Source organism: Dipodomys merriami, unplaced genomic scaffold, assembly GCF_024711535.1.
Source record: "Dipodomys merriami isolate MVZ:Mamm:240054 unplaced genomic scaffold, mDipMer1.0.p SCAF_19, whole genome shotgun sequence".
In the NCBI taxonomy this organism is placed as follows: domain Eukaryota; kingdom Metazoa; phylum Chordata; class Mammalia; order Rodentia; family Heteromyidae; genus Dipodomys; species Dipodomys merriami.
Window position 1 is genome coordinate 7,731,507 of NW_027203270.1, and position 23,142 is coordinate 7,754,648.

The window sequence follows — 23,142 nt, forward strand, 5'->3', positions numbered from 1 at the left end:
GTAGAGCACTAGCTTTGAGCTGAAGAGCCGAGGGACAGTGCCCAGCCCAGAGTTCAGGCACCACGACTGGCAAAAAAAAAAAAAAAAAAAAAAAAAAAAAAAAGAATAATCTCAAATCAAACTAGTTTCATAGAACTGAAGCCACAACAGAGTATAAAATGTCATAGAGATTCAAGTGGAAATAACCCAGCAGACAATTAAAAGTCTGGAACCCATAACAGAGGTAAGAGCTTGATTCTAGAGAGGAAGATTTGGGGTTGAAGGTATGATAACGTCTTAGAATTCAGGAGACATTATAACAATACTTTGAGTTTTATCTATTTTCTGGATACAAACAGTAATAGAAATAATAAGATGGGAGTGGAATAAGCAGAGGCTTGGACTTTATAAAGTTGTAAGAGCTTGAAAATTGCCATGGGCAACAAGTACTATACCAAGCAACTTTCTCCTGGCCCAATGAATAAAAAAGAGGCCGAGAGGGAAAATACCAAAGGAGGTGCTCCAGAACACAGGCTGCAAGGAAAGGCCTGCATGTAGTTGCTATAAGGAAGTTCAGTGTTTGCAAAAGGAGACAGTGATTTTTTTCCACAGTAACTTGGTTCAAATGGACAAAGTTGGAAAAGCTGTTAGAGATAAAGTTACCAACAAAAAATTAAGACTGCTGCATAAACTTGTGCTGGTGCTTTAGAACTTACAATATTGAGCATGTTCTGCACCAGGGCTATTGTCTAATTTTAATCTACAAACATACCTGCTACCCAGAGGCAAGTATGAATTTAATCCATATTGGCTGTTGACCCCTTCTGAGGTTGTAGCATATGCTCTTAAATCAGTTTCAACTTTAAAGTATCTACTTCATTCCTGATAAGTAACATATGTACAAACCCCTTGAATTCCAGCAATATTTTAGAAAATACCTATTAAAACACAAGTTGTATTGTCAGGCATTGTCACTAGAGAACACACAACAATATTTGGTGTGTTGCAAGCTTGAAGATAGCTTAAACTTGAAATAGGTGGTCCATTAGTTGTACCTGATGGATGTGAATTTGCTTCCTAGTTCATTTTGTGTCAAGAGCTAAAACTGTTAACCTTTATTGTCAGGTAATAACAAAACAAAGATTTATTTTCATGCTCAAAAAAAAAGGATTAAGGATGTGCTAACATTGCATGTCCATACTTACTCTCAATAGTTATTTGCTATTTATCTGAAATTCAAATTTCAAAATTCTTAAATTTGGCAGGCCCAAAGAATTGTTGCAAATGAGAGAGCAGGGCTCAAGGAGACAGAAAAAAGTTTAAAACAAGATACAGAATGGGGAGTTTTAAGAAAACCAACTACTACTATGTACAATTGAAGTCCCATGTATTTTGGGGGAATAATTACCCTTTGTGATTGATTTACATGACTAGTTTCTTCTGAAAAGCAGTTCAGCTACAGAATTCATGCATTTAATTGAGTCAAATGTAGAACTTTAGTCTGATCAGTGGAGAAATCTGAAGATCTAATGAGTACTTTCTAGTTTTCAAAGTATTGGCAAAGCAGGGAAAACTAAAAAGGTACAATTTTATTAAGATTAACATATGCTGCTGTAATTGTCATTCTATGCAAATCAATCAAAGCTAGACTATTTCTATCAACTAAGCATTATCACAAAATACATTTTAATTTTTTTTGGTTCAGCAGTAATAATACACATGAAGAAAAAATGAGCTTCACAAGTACAGAAAAAGATGGCACCCAGAATTTTATATATAGTACCAGATTTTATTGACTAGTACAACAGCCTGTAATCCCAGCTAATCAGGTGGTGGAAGAATGAGAAGACTGAGGTTCAAGGCCAAAGGACAAAGTCAGCAAGACCTATCTCAATGAACAAGGTGGACACAGTGGTATTATATCTCTAACACCAGCTTCACAGAAGACATAGGTAGGAGGATAGAAGTCCAAGAGCAAAAATCTGAGACCCTATCTGAAAAATAACCTAAAACAAAGCAATAGACTACTTGCCTAGCAAATAAATCTAAGGCTCTAAGTTTAAATCCCAGGGCTGAAAAAAAAATTCAGCCAGGTGTGGTGGCATATATACGACGCCAGTTACTTGGCAGGTGGTGGTAGGAGGATCTCAAGTTTAAAGTTAGTCTGGGTAAAGTTAGCAAGATCCTATGTCAAAACTGAAAATAAAGTTCTAATGGCATAGTTCAAGTGGTAGACTGCTTGCCTAGTAAGTGTGAGGTCTTGGAATCAGTCCCTAGCAATATAAAATATGATAAAATATTATTATCCTTTTTTATCACAATTGAAACACACACAATATAAAAGATCTTTGTGACCAGCTTTTAATTTTTATTTATTTTCTAGATAAGTTATCACCACATAATCCAGACTGGCCTTGTACTCATGATCGTCCTACCTCAGCCCCTGGAATGCTGGGATTTCAGAAATTCACTATCACATCTAGTTTAAGAAAGCTTTTACTAACAAAAGTATATGATGATCAACAAAATATTAAAACAAAGCATTTCTCCAGCATTTATATAGTTCAAAATCATTTTATTTACTCTTTCAGACAAAAAAAAGCGACAATTCCTTCCTTCTGCATATTTTGTGACTGAAACAGTAAATACTTACAATCATAGCTATAGTATTTAAAGCAAAATAGGCAGATGGGAATCCTGGGCAAAACAAAACAAAACAAAAACCACTTTTGTTTACCTGGAACCAAATTCTCGTTGTAAATCCAAGGAGGCATTCTGGGCTGAACTGGATCCTGTGAGGGAAATACTCCCACACCTAGGAAATAACAACATTCAGTGGATATCATGGTCCATGGAGAAGATGGAGGGCTGGGGGTAGATGGTGAGAATCACACAGAGTCAAGCTTTATAATTTATAAAGACGAGCATTGGCTGGAGAGATTAGAGAAAAGTCACCAATACAACACAAGTATTTGGTTTCAAACAACTCTTGTACAGTAAGCACATCCACACGAGTAAATTAAACTGAGCTATCCCAAATCACTGTTCTGAATCATGTGAGGCTTGTACCATTTCATGTATATTACAAAGTAAAGGAAAAATTGTGATAACCAACTTAAAATTCTATATGTAAGAAATTTAATGGCCCAAATTTACTTGTAGACTTTAATATACATTTTTGCCAATCCAATTTTTTTTTTTTTGTCAGTCATGGGCTTGAACTCAGGGCCTGGACTCTGTCCCTGAGCTCTTTTACTCAAGGCTAGTACCCTATTACTTTGAGCCGTAACATCACTTATGGATTTTGAGTGGTTGACTGGAGATAAGAGTCTCACAGGGACTTTTCTGTCCTGGCTGGCTTCAAACTACGATCCTTAGATCTCAGCCTCCTGAGTAGCTAGGATTACAGGCATGAGCCACCAGTGTCCAGTCAATCCAATGCTTTTTAACCTGAATATTGCTCCTCCGCCAGTAAAATATCCTCCAGAAATTTGTCTCTTAAGACTACTTACTTGCTAACTCATTTCTGAAATTTATAAAACTTGGATATGTGTCAGGCCATGTCTACCACTGTGCTATACTCCCACCCCAAATTTTATATATTATGTATGTGGCACTAGACACCAAACACAGGGCCTGGGCATGTTAGGTAAAGTCCTTTAGAACTGAACTATACCCCTAGCCTCCAAATTTGAATTTTATTTTATTTTTGGTGCCAGTCCTGGGGCTTGAACTCAGGGCCTGGGCACTGTCCCTGAGCTTCTTTTTGCTCAAGGTTAGTGTTCTGCCACTTGAGCCACAGCTCTACTTCCTGAAATTTGGATCTTTTTGGCTGCAATGTTTTGTTTCCTGGTTGTTTTTTAGGGCAGGTACTGGGTCTTACTATGTAGCCCAGGATGGCCTATAACTCCATAATCCTCCTGCCTCTAGCATTGAATGCTGTGACTACAGATGTGTGCCACTGCATCCAGCTATGATTTTGGAGAAAGAAAAGCTATATTATCATTGGTGACTTTTCCAGTTATCTTTTAACTTTCCTGGAAGAACAAAGTGTGAGAGGGGGGGAAAAGCTAGCTTTTATAAAAAGAAAGTAAATGTAAGTCAGGAATGATTCTGATTAAGAAAATTCGTTATCAAAATCATGTTTTGAAAAGGAATATATAGTGTGTTGAAAGGATTCAGAGCAAAACTTTAGGGGTTAATTGGAGAAAGGACTGTATTAAATATATTTTAAGCAAAAATTTTAAGCAGCAAAATCAAGCAGCATTTATTTTCAGATTAATGCTTAAAATGTTAGCATTTGAGCGGCATTTGGTTAAACATTTTTTCTCAATGTTTCTTGAGCTCACCACTCTCTTCAATGGACCGTGTTAGGTCTGAAGTCTTTTCTGCCTCTGCAGGGGTGGTACCATTTACACATCCATCTACAGCAACCCCGTTACTGGCCGTTAAACTGAGACAGTTCTTACTGGAACCTGGGTCTAAGGCTTTGTGCCCAACTTCAGAAGTACTTAATTTAACTTGTTCCTGCCCAGATGTATTGATAGCACAAGACACTAGGAGCTTCTCCTCCAAGGAAGGGCCTAAACAAACAGCATGAAGGGTTATTGGTATATAACTACATATTTCCAATCATTTCAATCATCCCTTTCCACCCTCACATTCTAAAGGGATGGCCCTACATGTCTAATAGATTTGGAGTAACTTATTTGGAGACTTGGAGACTTGAGGGATATGGGAGAAGGAACATAAATGTCACTATCTTGTGACTGTCAAGAATTCGGTAAGTTATTGGGGAGAACAGTGCACGCTGCTTCAGAAATGCGGAAACTGACATTTAGAGGTGGCCTCACCTCTGGGTCAATTTCTATATCTGTTAAATGAAAAGGCATGGATTAAGATCCCCCAGCACAATAAGTGTCTCAAGACAGGGGTAGCATTGTTTCATAGAGAATAAAAAGTAGAACACAAAATGTTTACAGACTTTTCAAGGACAGCTAATAAGAAAGGAACATTCATGCCTTTTCTACCACCAAGAGTCACTGAGCCAGAAAGAAGCCTTTCTTTCCTGATTTTGGGTTTGTTGAGGAGGACTCACTGTGCAGACCAGGCTTTTAGCGTTCTTGTCTCAGCCTTCCCTAGTGCTAGATTACAGGTGTGCACTCCCATGCTTGGCTTTGAAAGAGCACTTTTTAAAGGAGCTTTCCTAAACTCACTCACCATTCTTACGAAAATGATATTGGTGGGCTTTTTTCCAAACAAAATAATGGTTTCTAGTTTAGTAGCACAAAGTTAAATCACTTTTTTTTGGCATGTGCAGGCCCTAAACTTAAAATTTTTGACACTCTTCATACATTTGTGTTCATACTTCTTTGCTGACCTTACTGTGTTATTCTACTTATGTAACAGATTATCCTAGGATATCTTAAGATGTTTTCATTAATAATATGACAAGTTACCTGCTTTCTGCATAATGTGTGAAGCTGAAGCAGTGGAGTAATAGGGAATTTGCCCAGGGACACCATGTAAGGCAACAGACACTGGAATCTGAGTTGGAGGGGGAGGCTGTACTCCAGCCTTCTGTGATTGCAACTGGCCAAGTGGGGTGGTGGTATGGAAAGATTGAAAGGGCTGGGCTGTGGAAGGTGGCCCACAGATGGGAACTTCCACAGGGCCCTGCATAAAGTCACTGAATTCATCTTCATCAAGAAAGGCGGATGATGGGGAGACAGTTTTAGTAGGATGAGATGATGTGGGACAATCTGCAAAATGGAAAATGGCAATGAAACACACAGAAATGAAAATCAACACAGAAACAGAAATTATGATGCAGTACCATTCCAAAGAGACACACTGACATGAATAGTGGAAGTGAACAGTAACAAGGGTCAGGTGGAATTATATAATGCATCCAAACGATGCTGTCTGTTTATATACAATTTTACGTCATTAATAAAAATGATAGCTATTTTACATTTGGTTTAAAAAAATTAACTCAAAATTTCCTTCTTTTTATTAGGTTAGTTCTCATTTCTTTTCCTCAGACCACCAATAAGTTCACACTAAAGTGGTAATTATTTTTTAAGTCCAAATGATTCATCTGCATATTTCCTCAAATTTACATATATCAGATATGAGAAAACTTAGTTGTATGCTGTTCAATACATTTTGGACAGACATATTCTCTGCTTAATTTTATTATTTAGTAAGAAATAATATACAACACAAATATGTAATTTCTTTTATATCATGTCTGATCCACTTACTTTGGAGATCACATAAGTTACCATATGAGGAATTAATATTACATATTCATATTAAACATACAATTAAAGAGATTTTTGTTTTTGTTTTTGTTGGTTCATGGGGCTTGAACTCAGGACTGGGGTGTTATCGCTAAGCTTTTTCATTCAAGGCTAGTGCTCAACCACTTTCAGCCACAGCTCCACTTCTGTTTTTATTTTTGTTGTTGTTTTTGCCAGTTGTGGGGCTTGAACTCTGGGCCTGGATGCTGTCCTCAGCTCTTCAGCTCAAGGCTAGTGCTCTACCAGTTGAGCCACAGCACCACTTCTGGCTTTTTTGTTTATGTGGTGCTAAGGAATTGAACCCAGGGCCACATGCATGCGAGGTAGGCACTCTACCACTGAGCCATCTTCCCAGCCCTCCACTACTGATTTGATGGTGGTTAATTGGAGATAAAAAGTCTCAAGGATTTTCCTACCTGGGCTGGCTTTGAACCATAATCTTCAGATCTCAGCCTCCTGAATAGCTTGGATTATAGGCATGAGACACTGATGCCCAGCCAAAGTGATGTTTTCTTATGAAAAGTACCCAAACTGGGATATCACAGTGTGCTCAATAAAACAACTCATTTTATTTTTATTTTACTTCTTTGTTGGTTGTGGGGCTTGAACTCAGGCGTTGTCCCTGATCTCTTTTGCTCAAGGCTGGCACTCTACCACTTTGAGCCACAACATCACTTCCAGTTTTCTGGTGGTTAATTAGAGGTAAGAAGCTCATGGACTTTACTGCCTGGGCTGGCTTTGAACTATGATCCTCAGATCTCAGTCTCCTGAGGAGCTAGGATTACAGGCGTGAGCCACATGCACCTGGCAATAAAACAACTCATTTTAAGAAAGTATATCTTGACTGATGACTGTATTTAAAAGATTACTTTGGCTTTTATTGTGAAATGTAAGATTCACTCATGTAATAAATCTACTCTATAGGAGCTACATTTAGAATGAAGCTAATAAATAATACTATTTTATTGTTGCTTCTTCACTTTTAGTTACCATGAATAGCTTTAAATCCATTAAAGTGTCATTTGAAAAAGGATACTACATGCTTATTATACCTCTCTTTAGGATCAATAAAATCTGTAAGCAAAGTTCTATGAAAAATGCAAAATGAATATGCAAAAATTACTATTGTAATTAACAATGGCTACTAAGAGCATGTTGGTTTACATCCTTGATGAGTTTTTAGCAACTTGGAATCTATATCTATATAGATATACATTTTTTTGGTCTTGGAACTCAGGGCCTGGGCACTGTCCTTGAGCCTCTCTGTGCTCAAGGCTAGTGCTCTACTACTTGAGCCACAGGACCACTTCTGGCTTTTTCTGTTTATGTGGTACTGAGGAATCTAACCCAAGGCTTCATGCATGCTAGGCAAGCACTCTACTGCTAAGCCACATTCCCAGCCCCAGCAACTTGGGATATCTCTCTCTCTTTTTTTTTTTTTTGGTCGGTCATGGGGCTTGAACTCTGGGCCTAAACGCTGTCCCTCAGCTCTTCAGCTCAACACAAGTGCTCTACCACTTGACCCACAGCGCCACTTCCAGTTTTCTGGTAGTTTGTTGGAGATAAAGAGTCTCACAGATTTTTTTCCTGCCCGTGCTGGCTTTGAATTCTGATCCTCAGATCTCAGCCTCCTGAGTGGCTATAGGATTACAGGTGTGAGCCACCAGTGCCCAGCTTAGGAATATTTTTTAAATGTACTTTGGCATCTACAACTAACAGCTTCCAAGACTAAACCAGTGGTTTTTGTATGTGGCTGAAATTACATCTATAACGGTATATACTTTGACTCACAGTATTAAGAAATATTGAAATATAAATAAAAATATTGCATATTTTAGTATTTAAAAAAAGTCTGGTGGAGAAATTTACAAAATGCCTTTGGTGATAAAAATATTACAAATTAATACCCTTCAGTCCTAAGTTTATGACTATAATTTGACTGGGATCAAATTGGGCTTGCTTCTGAACAATCTTTTTCTTGCTCAGCATGTAGTGGTTAACTAGAAATTTTCTTTTTGTGTGTGTGTGGGGGGTCCTGATGTTTGAACTCAGGATCTTGGCATTGTCCTTGAGCTTTTTTGCTCAAGACTGAAGCCCTACTGATTGAACCATACCTCTACTTTCCACTTTTTGTTGGTTAACTGGAGATATGAGTTTCATGGACTTTCCTATTCAGCCTGGCTTTGAACTCAGCCTCCTGAGTAGCTAGAATTACAGGATTGAGCATGTATTGAGACATTGGCTTAGTATAAGTATGCAGATTGAACTCCAGAGATTTGAACATCAAAACAACAATTTGTAGCCTTACAATAAGTTTTCTTCATTGAACAGCTCCTGTTCACCTACACCTGAATGCAAAAAAGAAATTCTTGGGCTGGGAGGTTGGCTCAGTGGTAGAGTGCTTGCCTTGCATGCATGAGGCCCTGGGTTCGATTCCTTAGCACCACATAAGCAGAAAAACGCTGGAAGTGGCACTGTGCCTCAAGTGGTAGGGTGCTAGCCTTGAGCTGAAGAGCTGAGGAACAGTGCTCAGGCCCAGAGTTCAGCCCCCACGACTGACACACATAAAAAAATTCTTCACAGATAGAAGAGTGACTTAAAATGACCATACTCTTGGCCTTCTTCTTCCTTTTCTAGATGTGGTACCAAGTCCACAGTTAGTATTAATTTCCAATGTTTACTCTTGTAAAAAACTTTTTTTCTGGGGCTGGGAAGGTGGCTCAGTGGTAGAGTACTTGCCCTGCATGCATGAGGCCCTGGGTTCGATTCCTCAGCACCACATAAGCAAACAGAAAAAAGCTAGAAGTGGCGCTGTGGCTCAAGTGGTAGAGCACTAGCCTTGAGCTGAAGAGCTGAGGGACAGTGCCCAGGCCCAGAGTTCAGGCCCCATGACCGGACCCAAAAAAAAACAAAAAAAACAAAAAAAACTTTTTTTCCCTGCTGAGCCAAAATCACTTAACTCTTATTATTCGGTTTACAATTTTCATTTTTAGATGTTTTTTTCTTTCTGACCTCAGTAATTGCTGATATCTATTCTTCATTGAATATATACTTTAGGGCATATTTTTGGGATGGGCATTTTAGTACGTAATCTAACTGGTGAAATTAATAGGCCAGAATCAAAACTAGCCCAGATAATCAAAACTAGCCCAGAAAATCAAGAATTGGTAATAACACTGATGCAAGATTATTTTCATATATATATACACATATGTATGTATATATACATATATATAATTAAAATATACAAAGTGGTGCTGTGGCTCAAGCAGTAGAGCGCTCACCTTGAGCTGAAGAACACAGGGACAGTGCCCAAGCCCAGAGTTCAAGCCCCACGACCGACAAAACAAAAAACAAAAAAAAATAAAAACAAAAATTAAAATACAGTGGCTTAAAGTAAAATGTTTTGATATAATATTTTTCAGTAGAAGACAGTACTTCTTGTTTGGCTGGATGATTTTATGAAAACCATATACCTATTAATGCTGTCATTGTTGAAATTAGCTGATAATAAATGCCAGGATACTCAATTTTTAAAAGGATATAACAATTATGCAAGTCAAAATAATTAAAAACCCCCAAGAGGCTGATGAGTACACTGTATACATGTTTTCCTCCCCTTGCATAACTAATGTATACTCATAAGTAAACCACAAGGCCTTTACTATGCGATGTACCTTTTTTCTTACCTGATGATAAAAACTACAAAAGTTTATTAAAGAAACTTTTATGAGAGCATTATTGAACTCATGATTTCCCCCCCAAAAAAGAAAAAAAGGGGGCATTTTAAGAATATGTAATTTTTTTTATCACATTCAATAATAAAATATGAACTACCTCATAAAAGGTAAGATTTTAAAACAATAAGAGTAAAGAAGTAAATGTTTTACATTTGCTTTGATTCAACAGATTTTACTAATGTTAACATCCTCATTTACATATAGATTTACAAATGAAGTAGGAGACAAAAGATTATCCCTTCTAAGAGAAGTTATCTAGGTCAGATCCCTCTGGTGCAGTGCTGGCTGCTTCCTCGGCAGGCACTTACCCTAATGAGCCACACTCCAGCCATTAGGTCAGATCCTTTAAATTTTAAGACATCCAAATATATTCTTAGGTTGAAGGAAAAGTTCTTCAATCATGTATTAGTCAATTAAACATACAAGGACTGTCAGTCAATTAAACATACAAGGATTCTAAGTTAGCTTCTAAGAAAAAAAATTTTTCATGTCTCTTAAAACTACCTGATTTCTTAGGGTGTGATACTGGAGTAGGGTGCATCTTTGCATCTCTGGAAAATCCATCTAAGTTTCCTTTTATGGCCTCCAAAGCATCATCTCTACTCTTCTCTCCTGTCTAAGAGAAAACAAATGTATGTATATTTCATCTCTCACTTGCTCTTCACCCTCCCCAAATGGAAGCATAGTTATTAATATTTCTTTTCTTTTCTTTTCCTTTCCCTCCCTCTCTCTTTTCTTTCTTTTTTCTTTCCTTTCTTCCTTTCTCTCTCTCTCTCTCTCTCTCTCTCTCTCTCTCTTTGCTTTCTTGCTTTCTGTTGTAGGTTTTGAACTCAGAGCCTGAGCACTGTCCTGAACTCTTTCTGCTCAAAGCTAGTGCTCTACCACTTTAGTCACAGCTTACTTCCAGTTTTCTGGTGGTTAACTGGAGATAAGAGGCTCACATGGGAGGGGGGAGGCTGGGAAGGGATGTGAAGGGTAAACCAAAGGAGGAGGCTGCAATGCTTGGTAAGAAATGTACGTATTATCCTGCCCATGTAATTGTAACCCCTCTGTACAGTATGTTCACAAATAAAATAAAATTAAATTAAAAAAAAAAAAAGAGGCTCACAGACTTTTTTTGTCTAGGCTGGCTCTGAACCATGATCCTCATACCTCAGCTAGGAGTACAGGTGTGAGTTACCAGCACTCAACTATATAAACTGCTTCTAATAGATACTTCTAATAGATTTCTGACCATATATTTCTGAGAACAATTTCTCCAAGTCAGAAAGTCATTGATAAGTATATAAAATGAAGGCACAGAATAAGATTCGACTATAAAAATATCAAAAGGCTCACCCATAATTACTTCAGGATATGGCTGCTTTATAGTAAACATTCCACAAGTGACTTAAAGAAATCTGTTTCTAGCACTACATTTAAGATTAGTGCTTTCCAAGAAAAACAATTATAAACCCTACCATGTCACTAAAAAATGAGTTGAGAAGACAATGATTGATATCTCATTCTTATCAAAAACAGAGGTTGTTATAGAAACATCCCTCATTTTAGAACTCAGATGAAGGAAAAAGAAAGGGATCCATCACAGCCTGGCTTGGCTGGTGCTGCAGTGATAAAAACCAGTGAATGAGGAGGTGCAGGTACATTTAGGGGCTATATGTTTTGGGAGAGAGGAAATAAGAAATACATTACCTTGGGTTTCACACTACTCAGAAGTCTGAGCTTTTGCTTTTGTTCTTCAAACTGGCGTCTTTTTCTTTCTTCCTCTAAGAGTTTTTGCTGCTGTTCAAATCGTTTCCTACAGGAAAACCAATGTAATAAATCCAGCTTCAAGAAATAACTGTCATAGAGTTCTACTAAGTTTCAGCAGTATCATCCTGCATTTCTAGAATTATAGTCTTCATTCCTAATTATATCTATTTTATGGCAAGTTCTTTCTATTCTAAAATACTTGAAATCTAAATAATGATTCACTTAAATTATATATATATATATATATGTGTATGTATGTCTGTGTGTGTGCATATATATATATATATATTTTTTTTTTTTTTGACAATCTTCTTGGGGTAGAAGAGGGTACTAAGGTTTAAACCAGGGCCTCTTACATGCTATGCAAGCAGTCTGCCATTGAGCTATCTATATCCCAACTCTAGAGGAAACATTTTGCATAGAAGAATAAAAGAAGGGTGCTGAGAAGGTGGCTCAGTGGTAGAGCACTTGCCTTGCATGCATGAGGACCTGGGTTCAATTCCTCAGCACCACATAAGCAAAAAGAAAAAAGCTGGAAGTGGCACTGTGGCTCAAGTGGTAGAGCGCTAGCCTTAATCTGAAGAGCTGAGGGACAGTGCCCAGGCCCAGAGTTCAGGCCCCACGACCAGACCAAAAAAAAAGAATAAAAGAAGAACAAAAACCAAGAAGGCAGAAAAACATGCACTCTTTGCATACAAAAAGAAACTTGAGAGTTAAGATGATAGCTCAGTAATAGGGAACTAGCCTAACATTCATGAGGCCCTCGCTTCAATCTCCTGTATCACCAAAGCAAACCAAAGAATGAACCCAAACAAAGAGGGTAACAACCACCAAACATTTTTAGGTCTGCATGTAATAGCATATGCCTGTAATCCCAGCACTTGGGACACTAAGGTAAGAGGATACCACTTTCAAGGTCAGTCTGAGCTATATCTCAAGTAAATAAAAGTAACAGAAATTTCCTTGGGAAGGTAGTATGTACATAAGAGCAATATTCTGAGAATCAGGGTACCTGCAAATGTGTCGGTGAACCTCCTGCCTTCACCTCTCCAGGTACTGGGATTACAGGAGCATATCACTACATCACTACTCTAACTTCTAATAAAAATATTTTAAAGAGCCCTGTCTCAAAACCAAGTATTTTGAAGAGTTCTACAGGCAATTTGAGTACTTAGCTTCAAATGTGCACTACAGAGTATTTGTCTATCTATAAAATGGCTTTTATATATATCTCGGTTATCCTTGAGTTGTAGAATTCTCTTACTGTTGCTCTTCTGCAAATTGCTTCTGCATGTCTGGAGTATATTGTGGGCCAGGAGGACGCATTCCCAGGAATGGTGCCTGTCCCAGGTAAGGCATTCCAGCAGCTGGCATTGGGCCCATTGGTATTCCTGCCTGCAAAAAACAAAGGAGGAAAATTTTTCTTCCCAATGATTACAAAGAAAAAGTAAATCACATAATAAGCTCTTAATATTTTTATTAGTAAGCCATATAGCATAGCATAATAATAGAAGATTCAAAGAACATAGTCTAGAATGGCAAGCTCTCCATTCTCTGCAGTGCATTAGAGCTGATCACTACTAAAGGTGCAAGAGGAAGCAGAGTTTATAGAATCCTTTAGCTAGGTTTGAAGTACAAACACAGGAATATTCTTTCGAACTCACTAATTTTCACATCTTGGAAAAGGTTAGCATGTCTTATATATTTTTGTAATTTCAGCTATAGAATAATGCTGAATTTAAAGAAATGGAAGTCTCTCACCAAGTACCAGGTACCAACCCTGCTTAGCTTCTGAGGTCAGACAAGATGGGGCACATCTACAGTGGTATGGCCAAAGACATGACTCATATTTTCAGGAAATTTTGGGACATAGTATTAGAGGCTTGAACTAAGGGCCTCAAGCTTGGTAGGCAGGTCCTCTACCACTTTAGACACACATCAGCCATTTTAGCTTTATTTATTTATTTTGGATAGACTCATATTTTGGCATAGGGTTGGCTATAGATCACTATCTTCCCATTTACACTCTCCCACATAGTGGGATTAGATAGGATTTACCATGGCTGGTTTATTTGTTGAGGGGTCTTGATAATATTTTGCCTGGCCAGCCTCAAATTGTGATCCTCCTGATATCTGCCCTCTTCAGTACCTGGAGTTACAGGTGTGAGCCACCATGCCCCCACTAGTTTAGAAATCCTTAGAGCATTTGCTTAGCATGTGTGGAGCCCTAGGTTCAATCTCCTGAACAACAAAAAAAGGAAAGAAAGGAAAGGAAGAGAAAGGAAAAAAAGAATGAAAAAAGAAATTATGGCAAATGCCTATAGTTCCAGCTATATGGGAGGCTAAAGAAGAATCATGTGAACCCATACATTCAAAGTAGAACCCCCATCTGAAAAAAAAAAGCCAGGTGTTGGTGGCTCACAAGGCTGAGATCTGAGAATCACAGTTCAAAGCCAGCCCAGGCAGGAAAGTCCATGAGATTCATCTCCAATTAACCACTAGAAAACTGGAAGTGGCACTGTGGCTCAAAAGTGGCAGAGCACTAGCTTTGAGCAAAAGAGCTCAGGGACAGCACTCAGGCTCTAAGTTCAAGCCCCATGGCTGACAAGAAAAGAAAAAAAATCACATCTCAAAATATAACATTAAACGTTTAAGAACACAGCTGTTGGTATGCAGACCTCTAGTGATAAACAGTAACTTCATAAGTAATAAACACATACCTGCATAGCAAGGGGTCCTTGGGACATTTGAGAGCCATAATTCATTCCCATCATGCCTTGCATATTAGGCTGCATGACAGAGACCATAGGAAATCCTTGTTGCTGCATTGGCATGAGGCCTGCTAAAAAACATCAAGACATTGTTAAAGTAGCATGTTTTAAAGTTTATTTTTTTTTATTTTCTCGCCTCAGATCATAAAGTTTATTTTCTTAAAACCATAAGTACAGCTGGGGTTGGTGGCTCATGCCTATAATCCTAGCTACTGGGGAAACTGAGATCTGAGGATCTCAGTTCATAGCCAGCCCAGGCAGGAAATTCCGTGAGGCTCTTATCTCCAATTCACTAGCACAAAGCTGGAAATGGAGCTGTGGCTCAAATGGCAGATCACCAGATTTGGGTGAAGGAGAGAAGGGATAGTGCCCAGGCTCTGAGTTCTCATGTCTTCCTTAAGCCTTGTGAGAGGCCTTGAGCCATAATCACTTAGCAAAACTACTTACAGATACGTTACATGTTACAAAATACTAAAATGTTTAGTTTTTAAAGTTTGGGGATAATTTGTTATGTGGCAGCAGGTAACTGATAACAGTTAAAGAGCATGAATTCTGGGAGCCAATTACAAGTACCACTTACTAGCTTTGGTTTTTCATAACTTCTTTCAGTATCTTGGCTTCTCATCTGTAGAACTGCTTAAGGCTTATTATATAAAAAATAGTTCTTCTCCCTCCTTACGTGAATAGTGAATGTAACATTTATCACAAACACAGTCACTGGCATGCAAAGTATATAATTAAATGAAAGGGAAACTTTTGTTTTCCTATATCTCTTCCAACTATCCCCAGGATCAGAGGACAATGAATATACATATGATGCATTTGGGGATTTAATAAATAGTAAAATATGGCTTGGTGACACCAAATTAAAAACCCTTATATAGCTTGAAGTTAACTTTCATTCTAATATTGCATTTTACTATACCATCTTAAGCTCATATTGGTTTGACTAGAAGATTTTTTTTTTTTAATTTGCCAATCGTGGGGCTTGAACTCTGGGCCTGGGTACTGTCCCTGGGCTTTTTATTCAAGGCTAGCATTCTACCACTTGAGCCACTGTGCTACTTCTGGCTTTTTTTGTGATTTATTGGAGATGAGAGTCTCATGGACTTTGCTGCCTGGGCTGGCTTCAAACTGAGATCCTCAGATTTTAGGCTCCTTAGTAGCAAGTATTACAGGTATACATGACTAGTGCCCAGCTTTGCTACAAGATTTTTGTTGGTTTGTTTGTTTGCATTACTGGGGATTGAACTCAGGACCTGATGCTTACTAGGAAAGTACTCTACCACTTAAGTCACACCCCCTAGTCCAGTTTTTTTTAATTTCATTTATTTTTATTATAAAGGTGATATACAGAGGGATTATAAGGCATGTAATGAATTCCTTTCATACACTGTCTTCTGTCTCCTCACTCACTCCAGCTCCTCCCTCCCAATCTCTACCCATGAGCTGTATAGTTCACTTTCATCCAAGTCTGGTGAGTTTCACTACTGTACTTTTTTATACCCTTTTTCTCTTGAGTTCTGTACCTCTACCTTCTTGGAAGAAATACATCTGAATACACCATACATAAAGAAAAGAAGAGAGAATCATCAAAAAACAATTTTTAAAAAGAGAGAGATCTCATTTACATCAGTTTTTCTTTTCTTTTCTTTTCTTTTTCTTTTTCTTTTTTGCTGGTCCTGGGGCTTGAACTCTGAGCCTGGGCACTATCCCTGAGCTTCTTTTTGCTCAAGGCAAGCACTCTAACACTTGAGCTACAGAGACACTTCTGGCTTTTTTGAGTTTATTGGAGATAAGATTCTCACGGAGTTTCTTGCCCAGGCTGGCTTTGAACTGTGATTCTCAGATCTCCTGAGTAGCCAGGATTACAGGTGTGAGCCACAGAGCTCAGCTCAGTTTTACCTTTTTTTTTTTTGGTTGGTCGTGGGGCTGGAACTCTGGGCCTGAGCTCTGTCTCTGAGCTCTGCAGCTCAAGGCAGGCATTCTACCACTTGAGCCATAGCATCACTTGCAGTTTTCTGGTGGTTAAATGGAGATAAGGGTCTCACAGACTTTGTTGTCCTGGCTGGCTTTAAAGTGTGATCCTCAGATCCTCCTGTGTAGCTAGGATTACAGGCATGAACAACCAGTGCCCGGCTACAGTTTTACTTTTTAAACCAAAATTTCAGTTTAAAAGGTAAAGGTCATTTAAGCATCATTGGCTCATACCTATAATCCTAGTTACTTAGGAGTCTAAGAGATGAAGATTGTGGTTTGAAGCCTTACTGGACAGAAAAATCCAAAAGACTCAATCTCCAATTAACCAATCAAAAAGCTGGACTGGAGGTGTGGCTCAAGTAGTAGAGCACCAGTTTTGAACAAGAAAGCTGAGTGAGAACATGAGGTCATGAGTACAAGCGCCTGTATTGGCACACACAAAGAAAAGTTTAAAAATTAAAAATAAAGGTCTAGAAAAGTGTATATTTTGTAGTTTCTGTTACTTCCCAAATTAATTATATCTAACTTAATTTCAGAAGCATGGACATTTACATTTCTAGGTAACAACTATTAAGAGGCAGGGCAGCCATTTATTCATTCAATCATTTATTCAAGTATTTGAGGACCTATTCCATGTTAGGAAACCTTGTAGAGAACACAACAATGAATAAAACCAGGTCTTTCCCCTCATGGAATTTATACTGTAATTGCAGCAAATTAAAAAAAAAAAAGAAACAAAAAGTATACATGCAGGTACTGTAGAGACAGGGCAAAAACTGAAGCAGGATAATGGGGAAGAGGAGAGTCAAAGTGTGGAGCAGCTGTTTTTTTTTTGGTAAGACAGATTCACAAAACTTTTGCCAAAAAAACCTCACAAACTTTTGCCAACATTTGGTCAAAGACCTGAAGGAAGTAAGGGAGCAAGCCACCCAGATATCTGAATAGTATTTCAGACAAAGGAATCTCAAATGCAAAGACCATGAAGTACAATGGTAAATTAGACTGAAGATATTAAACAAAGCCACAGTGAGATGTTCTCCCTCTTACTCTTTGGATTTAAACTTTTTTTTATTAAAATAATAAAACAGTAGCTTGAACTACAGGTGTAAGCTACCAGTACATAGCTATTTTATCATTATTATTTTAGTTCTGGATGGGCAACTCAGGTTTGTGGCATAACTTTGGTAAGCACTAAAGTATAAATGGAAAAAAAGTATTTTCTCTCCTATCTCTTGTTTAAGTACTTGTGACCTTGTGGCCACTTCTGCTGTTGTTTTCTTGTATATGCTTTTAGAAATGATCTATACATAAAATCTTAAATGATCAAGAAGTCATTCTAATATAATTTATTTTAAAACCCTTCAAGACAATTCTAAATTGAAGAAAAAAATATATCAGGCAACCTTTAGGATCTCTTCTTCTTCAGTTTCCTTCCTCCCTATGTAGATTTTTATGTGGAAGTTTATAAAAATGCAAAAGAAAAAAAGACCTCATATGATAAAAAGCAAATAACTCTATAATACTTTCTGAAGGAACAAAGATCTCAAGCTACTTGATCTAAATATGGGACACATTTAATGACAGATAGCTTAAATAATATATAAATGTGAACACAATGAAAAGAATACAACTGACCTTTGGAAAAAATTTCCCTGAAACCCAACCTTCATCATTGATTACAAATGGCTACAAGAGAACTACTGACCACCTCCCAAGTGATTCTTTATCTTTCATCTCTATTGGTAACCTTGAAGTCTCTGTTTCTCCAGCACATATACCATAACCACTCAACACTGGCTTGGAGAAAAGCACCACTTTTCAGAAACAGCTTGGCACCTGAGGTGGATGGAGGGAATATGCTGGAATAAGAGAAGTGAGCAGAAAGAAGCAGAAGGATAGACATAGTGCTCCTCCAATGCTGGGTTCCAAGCAGCATGGGTCTAGATTACATTCTTGACTACTAACTTCTTGAAGACAGAGCCAGAATTGATATTGTTGAGCCTTAGCTCTCTTTCTTTTCCCTTTCTTTCTTCCTTTCTTACTTCTTTCTTTTTTGCTGGTCCTGGGGCTTGAACTCAAGGACTAGGAACTGTCCCTGAGCTTTGGTGCTAAAGGATAGTGCTCTACTACTTGAGCTACAGTGCCACTTACATCTTTTTTTCTGAGCAGTTTATTGGAGTCTCACAGACTTTACTGCCCAGACTGGAACCCACAATCCTCAGATCCCAGCAGATTCCCAGCACTGAAGTAACAAAATAAAACATCCTTACAGTTTCACATACCTTGAGGCGGTCTTATTCCACCTGAAACAGGAAACATGAAGCTGAAAACAGAAGTAAAAATACATGATGATCTTATGTACCAATATTTCAAACAAAATATGTTTGTTTGATTTTTTATTTTGAGACAGGTTCTTGTGATGTAGCCTAGGAAAGCCTCAAACTTAATACATAGTCAAGGCTGGCCTTGAACTCATGATCCTCCTGCCTCTACCTTTCCAGTGATAGGATTACAGGCAAGCACCACTACATCCAACAACATGTAATTCATTAAATAAATGAAAGAATTGTGGACAGGGGCTAGTGTTTGAACTCAGGGGCCTGTGCTCACTCACTCAGACTTTTTCATTCATAGGTGGTGCTCTACTACTTAAGCTATACCTCTAGCACAGATTTTTGCAGTTTAATTGGAGATGAAGGTTTTTGGACTTTTCTGGTGGGCTTCAACCGTTATCCTCAAGACCTCAGCCTCCTGAACAGCTAGGATTACTACTGGTGCCTAGGATTTTTGTTTTGTTTTAAATCCATATTTACATGTATTAAAAGTTCAGTCGTCTTCATGACTAATACTGCATTGTATGGCTGGTCTTGAACTCAATGAACTTTCTGAACTCAAATGGTCTTCTGCCTCATGGATAGCTAAGGTGACACCCATTAACTATATCAGAGTTTGTTGGGGTTTTTTGGTGGGGGAGCACTATGGGAATTTGAATTCTGGAGGCTCACACTTGCTAGTCAAAGGCTCTATCACTTAAGCCACTCCCCTAGCCCTTTATGCTTTTTAGGCTGTTTTTGTTTTGTTTGTTTGTTTTTTTGTAGAATCTCAGGCTTTTTCTCAGCTGGCCTTGGATTTCGATCCTATGCCTACAGGCTACCAAGGATTGAAGGCACTGTTATACCTGGCTTGTTTGTCACAGTTCCAACTAAGACAACTATAAAGACAACACTACATCTTAGAAATGTATACAGGCAACTCACAAAAATAGTCTATGGAGTGACAGAACCCTTGCCAAACAAGCTTAAGTTCCTGAGTTCAATTCCTAGCATCATTTAAAAAACAACACAAACAAAACCAAAATTAAGTCACACTAAACATGACTTACTCTAGTTAAAACTTGGCAAGCCAACTGCCTACTGATTTATGTACCATTTGCATGCTCTATCAAATACTTAGTATCAACGTGCTTAAAGACTGGCTAGTCAGCAGCTAACTACAACACTGATAAGACAGCAAAAGTTCACAACTAATGGGCAGGAATAAAATGATTTGATCTCAAAGGTAAAAACATTAAAGGTAAAAGCACTAAAATCTCCATGTGAAAGCATACCTGTGAACTCTACCTGTGACATTATCTGCCTCTTCATCTTTCCTTTTCAGTTATCTTTGCTACTAACCTAGATTTTCTACTAGCCTTCACTTCTCAGGCCTGAATTCCTAAAGACACTAAGGCCTGAGAAATAACTTGTTTCATGACAGGACAGACATATATGTTTCTTGTACATGTCTCCTCCACTACTTACAGGCTATTGCCTGCATTGATAATTGTGTACGCCCTACAACTGATGTTATGTATATCCAAATAGCCTTAGGCAGGAAAAAAAAAGTTCTTCATCCCTATATAGATCTCTCTACCTTCAGACTCTGTGGTTTCTAGTTCATCTAATACAAAAAATGAGGTATATCTTCCTTCATAACAGTAAGGACCACTTAATAATCCCTTAGGAAGATGCAAACCTGGGATTTAATTGTAACATCAACTTCATGAGTTTAACCTCACAGGCTTCTCTAGTTTGACGCTAGTTTCCTTTACAATTTTATCTCATAAAACTCATCTTTCCATGCAGTCCCAGTCAACCTGGCAGTATAGGTACACTGTTTCCTAGACCTTTCTTCCTTCTTCTATGCCAACCTTTTGCTTCTTTCTCCACTGAGTGGCCCAGCTGAAATATAACTTATTTCAATATAGGTGAAATCCAAATATTTAGACTTGTGTGTGTGTGTGTGTGTGTGTGTGTGTGTGTGTGTGTGTGTGGCATTTGAACTTAGGGCCTCATACTTGATAGACAGGTGCTCTACCACTTGAGCCACATCTCCAGCCCTTTTTGGTTTGGGTTATTTTTTTCATATAAAATCTTTTTGCCTAGGCTGAGCTCAGACCAAGATCCTCCAACCTAAGCCTCCCATGTATCTGGGAGAGTCCAATATAGCAACATTACACATGGGCTGGCCTCAAACTTGGATCCTCTTGCTCTCCTTGTCCAGGTAGCTGGGATTACAGGCATCATCCAAGACAACAGGCTCCAAATTTTTTTTTGACAGTACTGGAGTTTGAACTCAGGGACTTGAACTTGCTTACCATTTGAGCCATGTCCATCATGAGCTGGCCTGGAATGTAGTCTCCTGCATAACTTAGGATGACATGCTCATGCTACTGTATCAAGTTATGAGTTGAGAAGATATCATACTAACTTTTCTGCTTGGTCTGGATTCAATCTGTAATATAAACTCTCTTTCTGCACTTCAGATTATTTCCACCAAAGTTTAACAATTGAAATTTGGGTGTAGAATACCAAATTGTTTCATGTTAATTATTATTGGTGCCACTATTAATCATATGTTTTATCAAATTAATGCCACTCAACAGTATTTTAGAAACTGTCATATTTTAAAAAATTGAGATTGTATGTTTTTCCTCTCCAGCCAGACTTATTTATACAAGGTGTTTGTGAAATAGTGCACAATGGAAGCAAGTCATTTTAGTTAAAGCAAATCATTTAAAGTTAAAGGTGTGTAGAGGAAATGAAAAATGGGCTAACAGGCCGTTGCCAGAGTGCTTACTTGTTCTTGCTCTCTCATTACACACACACACACATACACACACAAACATACACACTTGCAAGAGGTAGTAACATGAAAGACCTCACACATATACAGTGGTTCCTATGAATTACATAGGAAAAAAGAAAACACTTAACGCATTGTTTTCCAAAGATCATTTCAGATAGTGAAGATAGTGAATCTGACCTCCAAATGTATGAACAGTATGTTTAGCTAACAAATCACACTAGATCGTTATCAAAGTGGAGTTGAGGACTTGCTGGATGGGATACAACATTTCCTAAGATGATGATAACTTGCCCCACTGCATATGTACATTCCATTACCGTTTCGGGCATGAGAAGCACAGGCTGCTTGCTATTAACTGGGGTGTGTGTGTGTGCGCACATAACAAAGGACAGGGCTTTTTTGTTGTTGTTTTTAAGGACGAAGCGAAAGTCTGGAAGCCCTGTGCATAACTGCTGTTCAACAGCGAATTCTGTTCTGAATACCTTAAAAAAAAAAAATAGAGGGACAAGTCTTTAAGAGTTAGGTCTAGAAGGCAAGAGTTCTATCACAAGGCAATGACCAAGTCAAAGGTAGTTTGGATTTCCCTTATGTTTGTCATATGTTAACACAAAAAGAGCAGGACCTGACACTGTAGAGGAGGCGAGGACAAAATAGCTCCCCCCCCCCCCCCCCCCCCCCCGCCACACACACACACAGGTGTCTCGGTACCCCTGTGAGCAGCCTCCGAGCCCCGGAGCCGGGAAACTTGGGCGGCTCCAGAAGCAGAGGCCCGGCCCGGAGCCGCCTTCCCCGCCCCCCTCCCCGGCACGGCTCGCGCGGCCCTCCCCTCCGCCGCGGGCAGCAGGTGCCTCTGCGCCCCACACCCCGGCTCCGCGCGCCCGGACTCGTCGCCCCGCGTCCGGGGCCTCTCTCACAACCCACTTCAAAGGACAAGGGTCTGAGAGAGGCTCAGCCCAAACCGCCATAACCGCCACACAGCCCCCCGTGTGGGGGCGATGGGTCGCGGGGACGTCCTGAGGCCGGCCGGCCTCCGACCCCAGCTCTTCACACCCACCTGCCTCCTCCCGCGGCCCCCGCGCCGGTTCCCGAGGCCCCGCCGCCGCCAGCTCCCGTTCCCGGCCGCAGCGCCATCTTGCTCCCGGCCCGTCGCCGTCGCTGTGGCCGCCGCCGCCGCCGCCGCCGCCTCAGTGCCAGTAGCTGTCAGCGGAAGACAGGCACTTCCGGAGCAAACGCCAGGCCCCACCTCGCCGCGGCCCGGGCGACGGGGCGGGGCGGCGCATCACGTGACTCCCCCGCCCTCGCGAGCGCCGCCGTCACGTGACCCCGCACCGCAGGGGGTCTCGGGTGGTCTGGTCTCTCCAGGAAAAGCACGCCCTCGGGTGCAGTCCGGGGCCGCGAGGCCGGCGCCGCCGTCCTCCCTCGGCAGCCAGCGTCTCAGTGAAGAGAGTCGATTGGCTCCTCGTGTTTAGAGGATGGGCACGCAGGTGT

The 23,142-nt window shown here is 39.5% G+C and overlaps 1 protein-coding gene across 13 annotated transcripts in view; it reads right to left on the minus strand.

The window, feature by feature from the left end:
* The window catches only part of Synrg (synergin gamma), a 66,974-nt gene extending 44,100 nt beyond the window's left edge, over positions 1-22,874 (minus strand). For 2 of the 13 annotated variants that reach the window (XM_070027156.1, XM_070027151.1), the window contains exons 1-8: positions 22,709-22,872; positions 18,810-18,850; positions 14,497-14,615; positions 13,041-13,171; positions 11,717-11,822; positions 10,529-10,640; positions 4,329-4,562; positions 2,717-2,794 (exon numbers count right to left, since the gene is read on the minus strand). In XM_070027156.1, coding sequence (XP_069883257.1) covers positions 2,717-2,794; positions 4,329-4,562; positions 10,529-10,640; positions 11,717-11,822; positions 13,041-13,171; positions 14,497-14,615; positions 18,810-18,850; positions 22,709-22,785 — 898 coding nt within the window. In that variant the 5' untranslated portion in view covers positions 22,786-22,872. Of the gene's footprint in view, positions 1-2,716; positions 2,795-4,328; positions 4,563-5,438; positions 5,742-10,528; positions 10,641-11,716; positions 11,823-13,040; positions 13,172-14,496; positions 14,619-18,809; positions 18,851-22,708 lie in introns of all 13 variants that reach the window. The other 11 variants (XM_070027155.1, XM_070027149.1, XM_070027154.1 and 8 more) reach the window with 9 other exon arrangements.
* Positions 22,875-23,142: the final 268 nt, after the last annotated feature.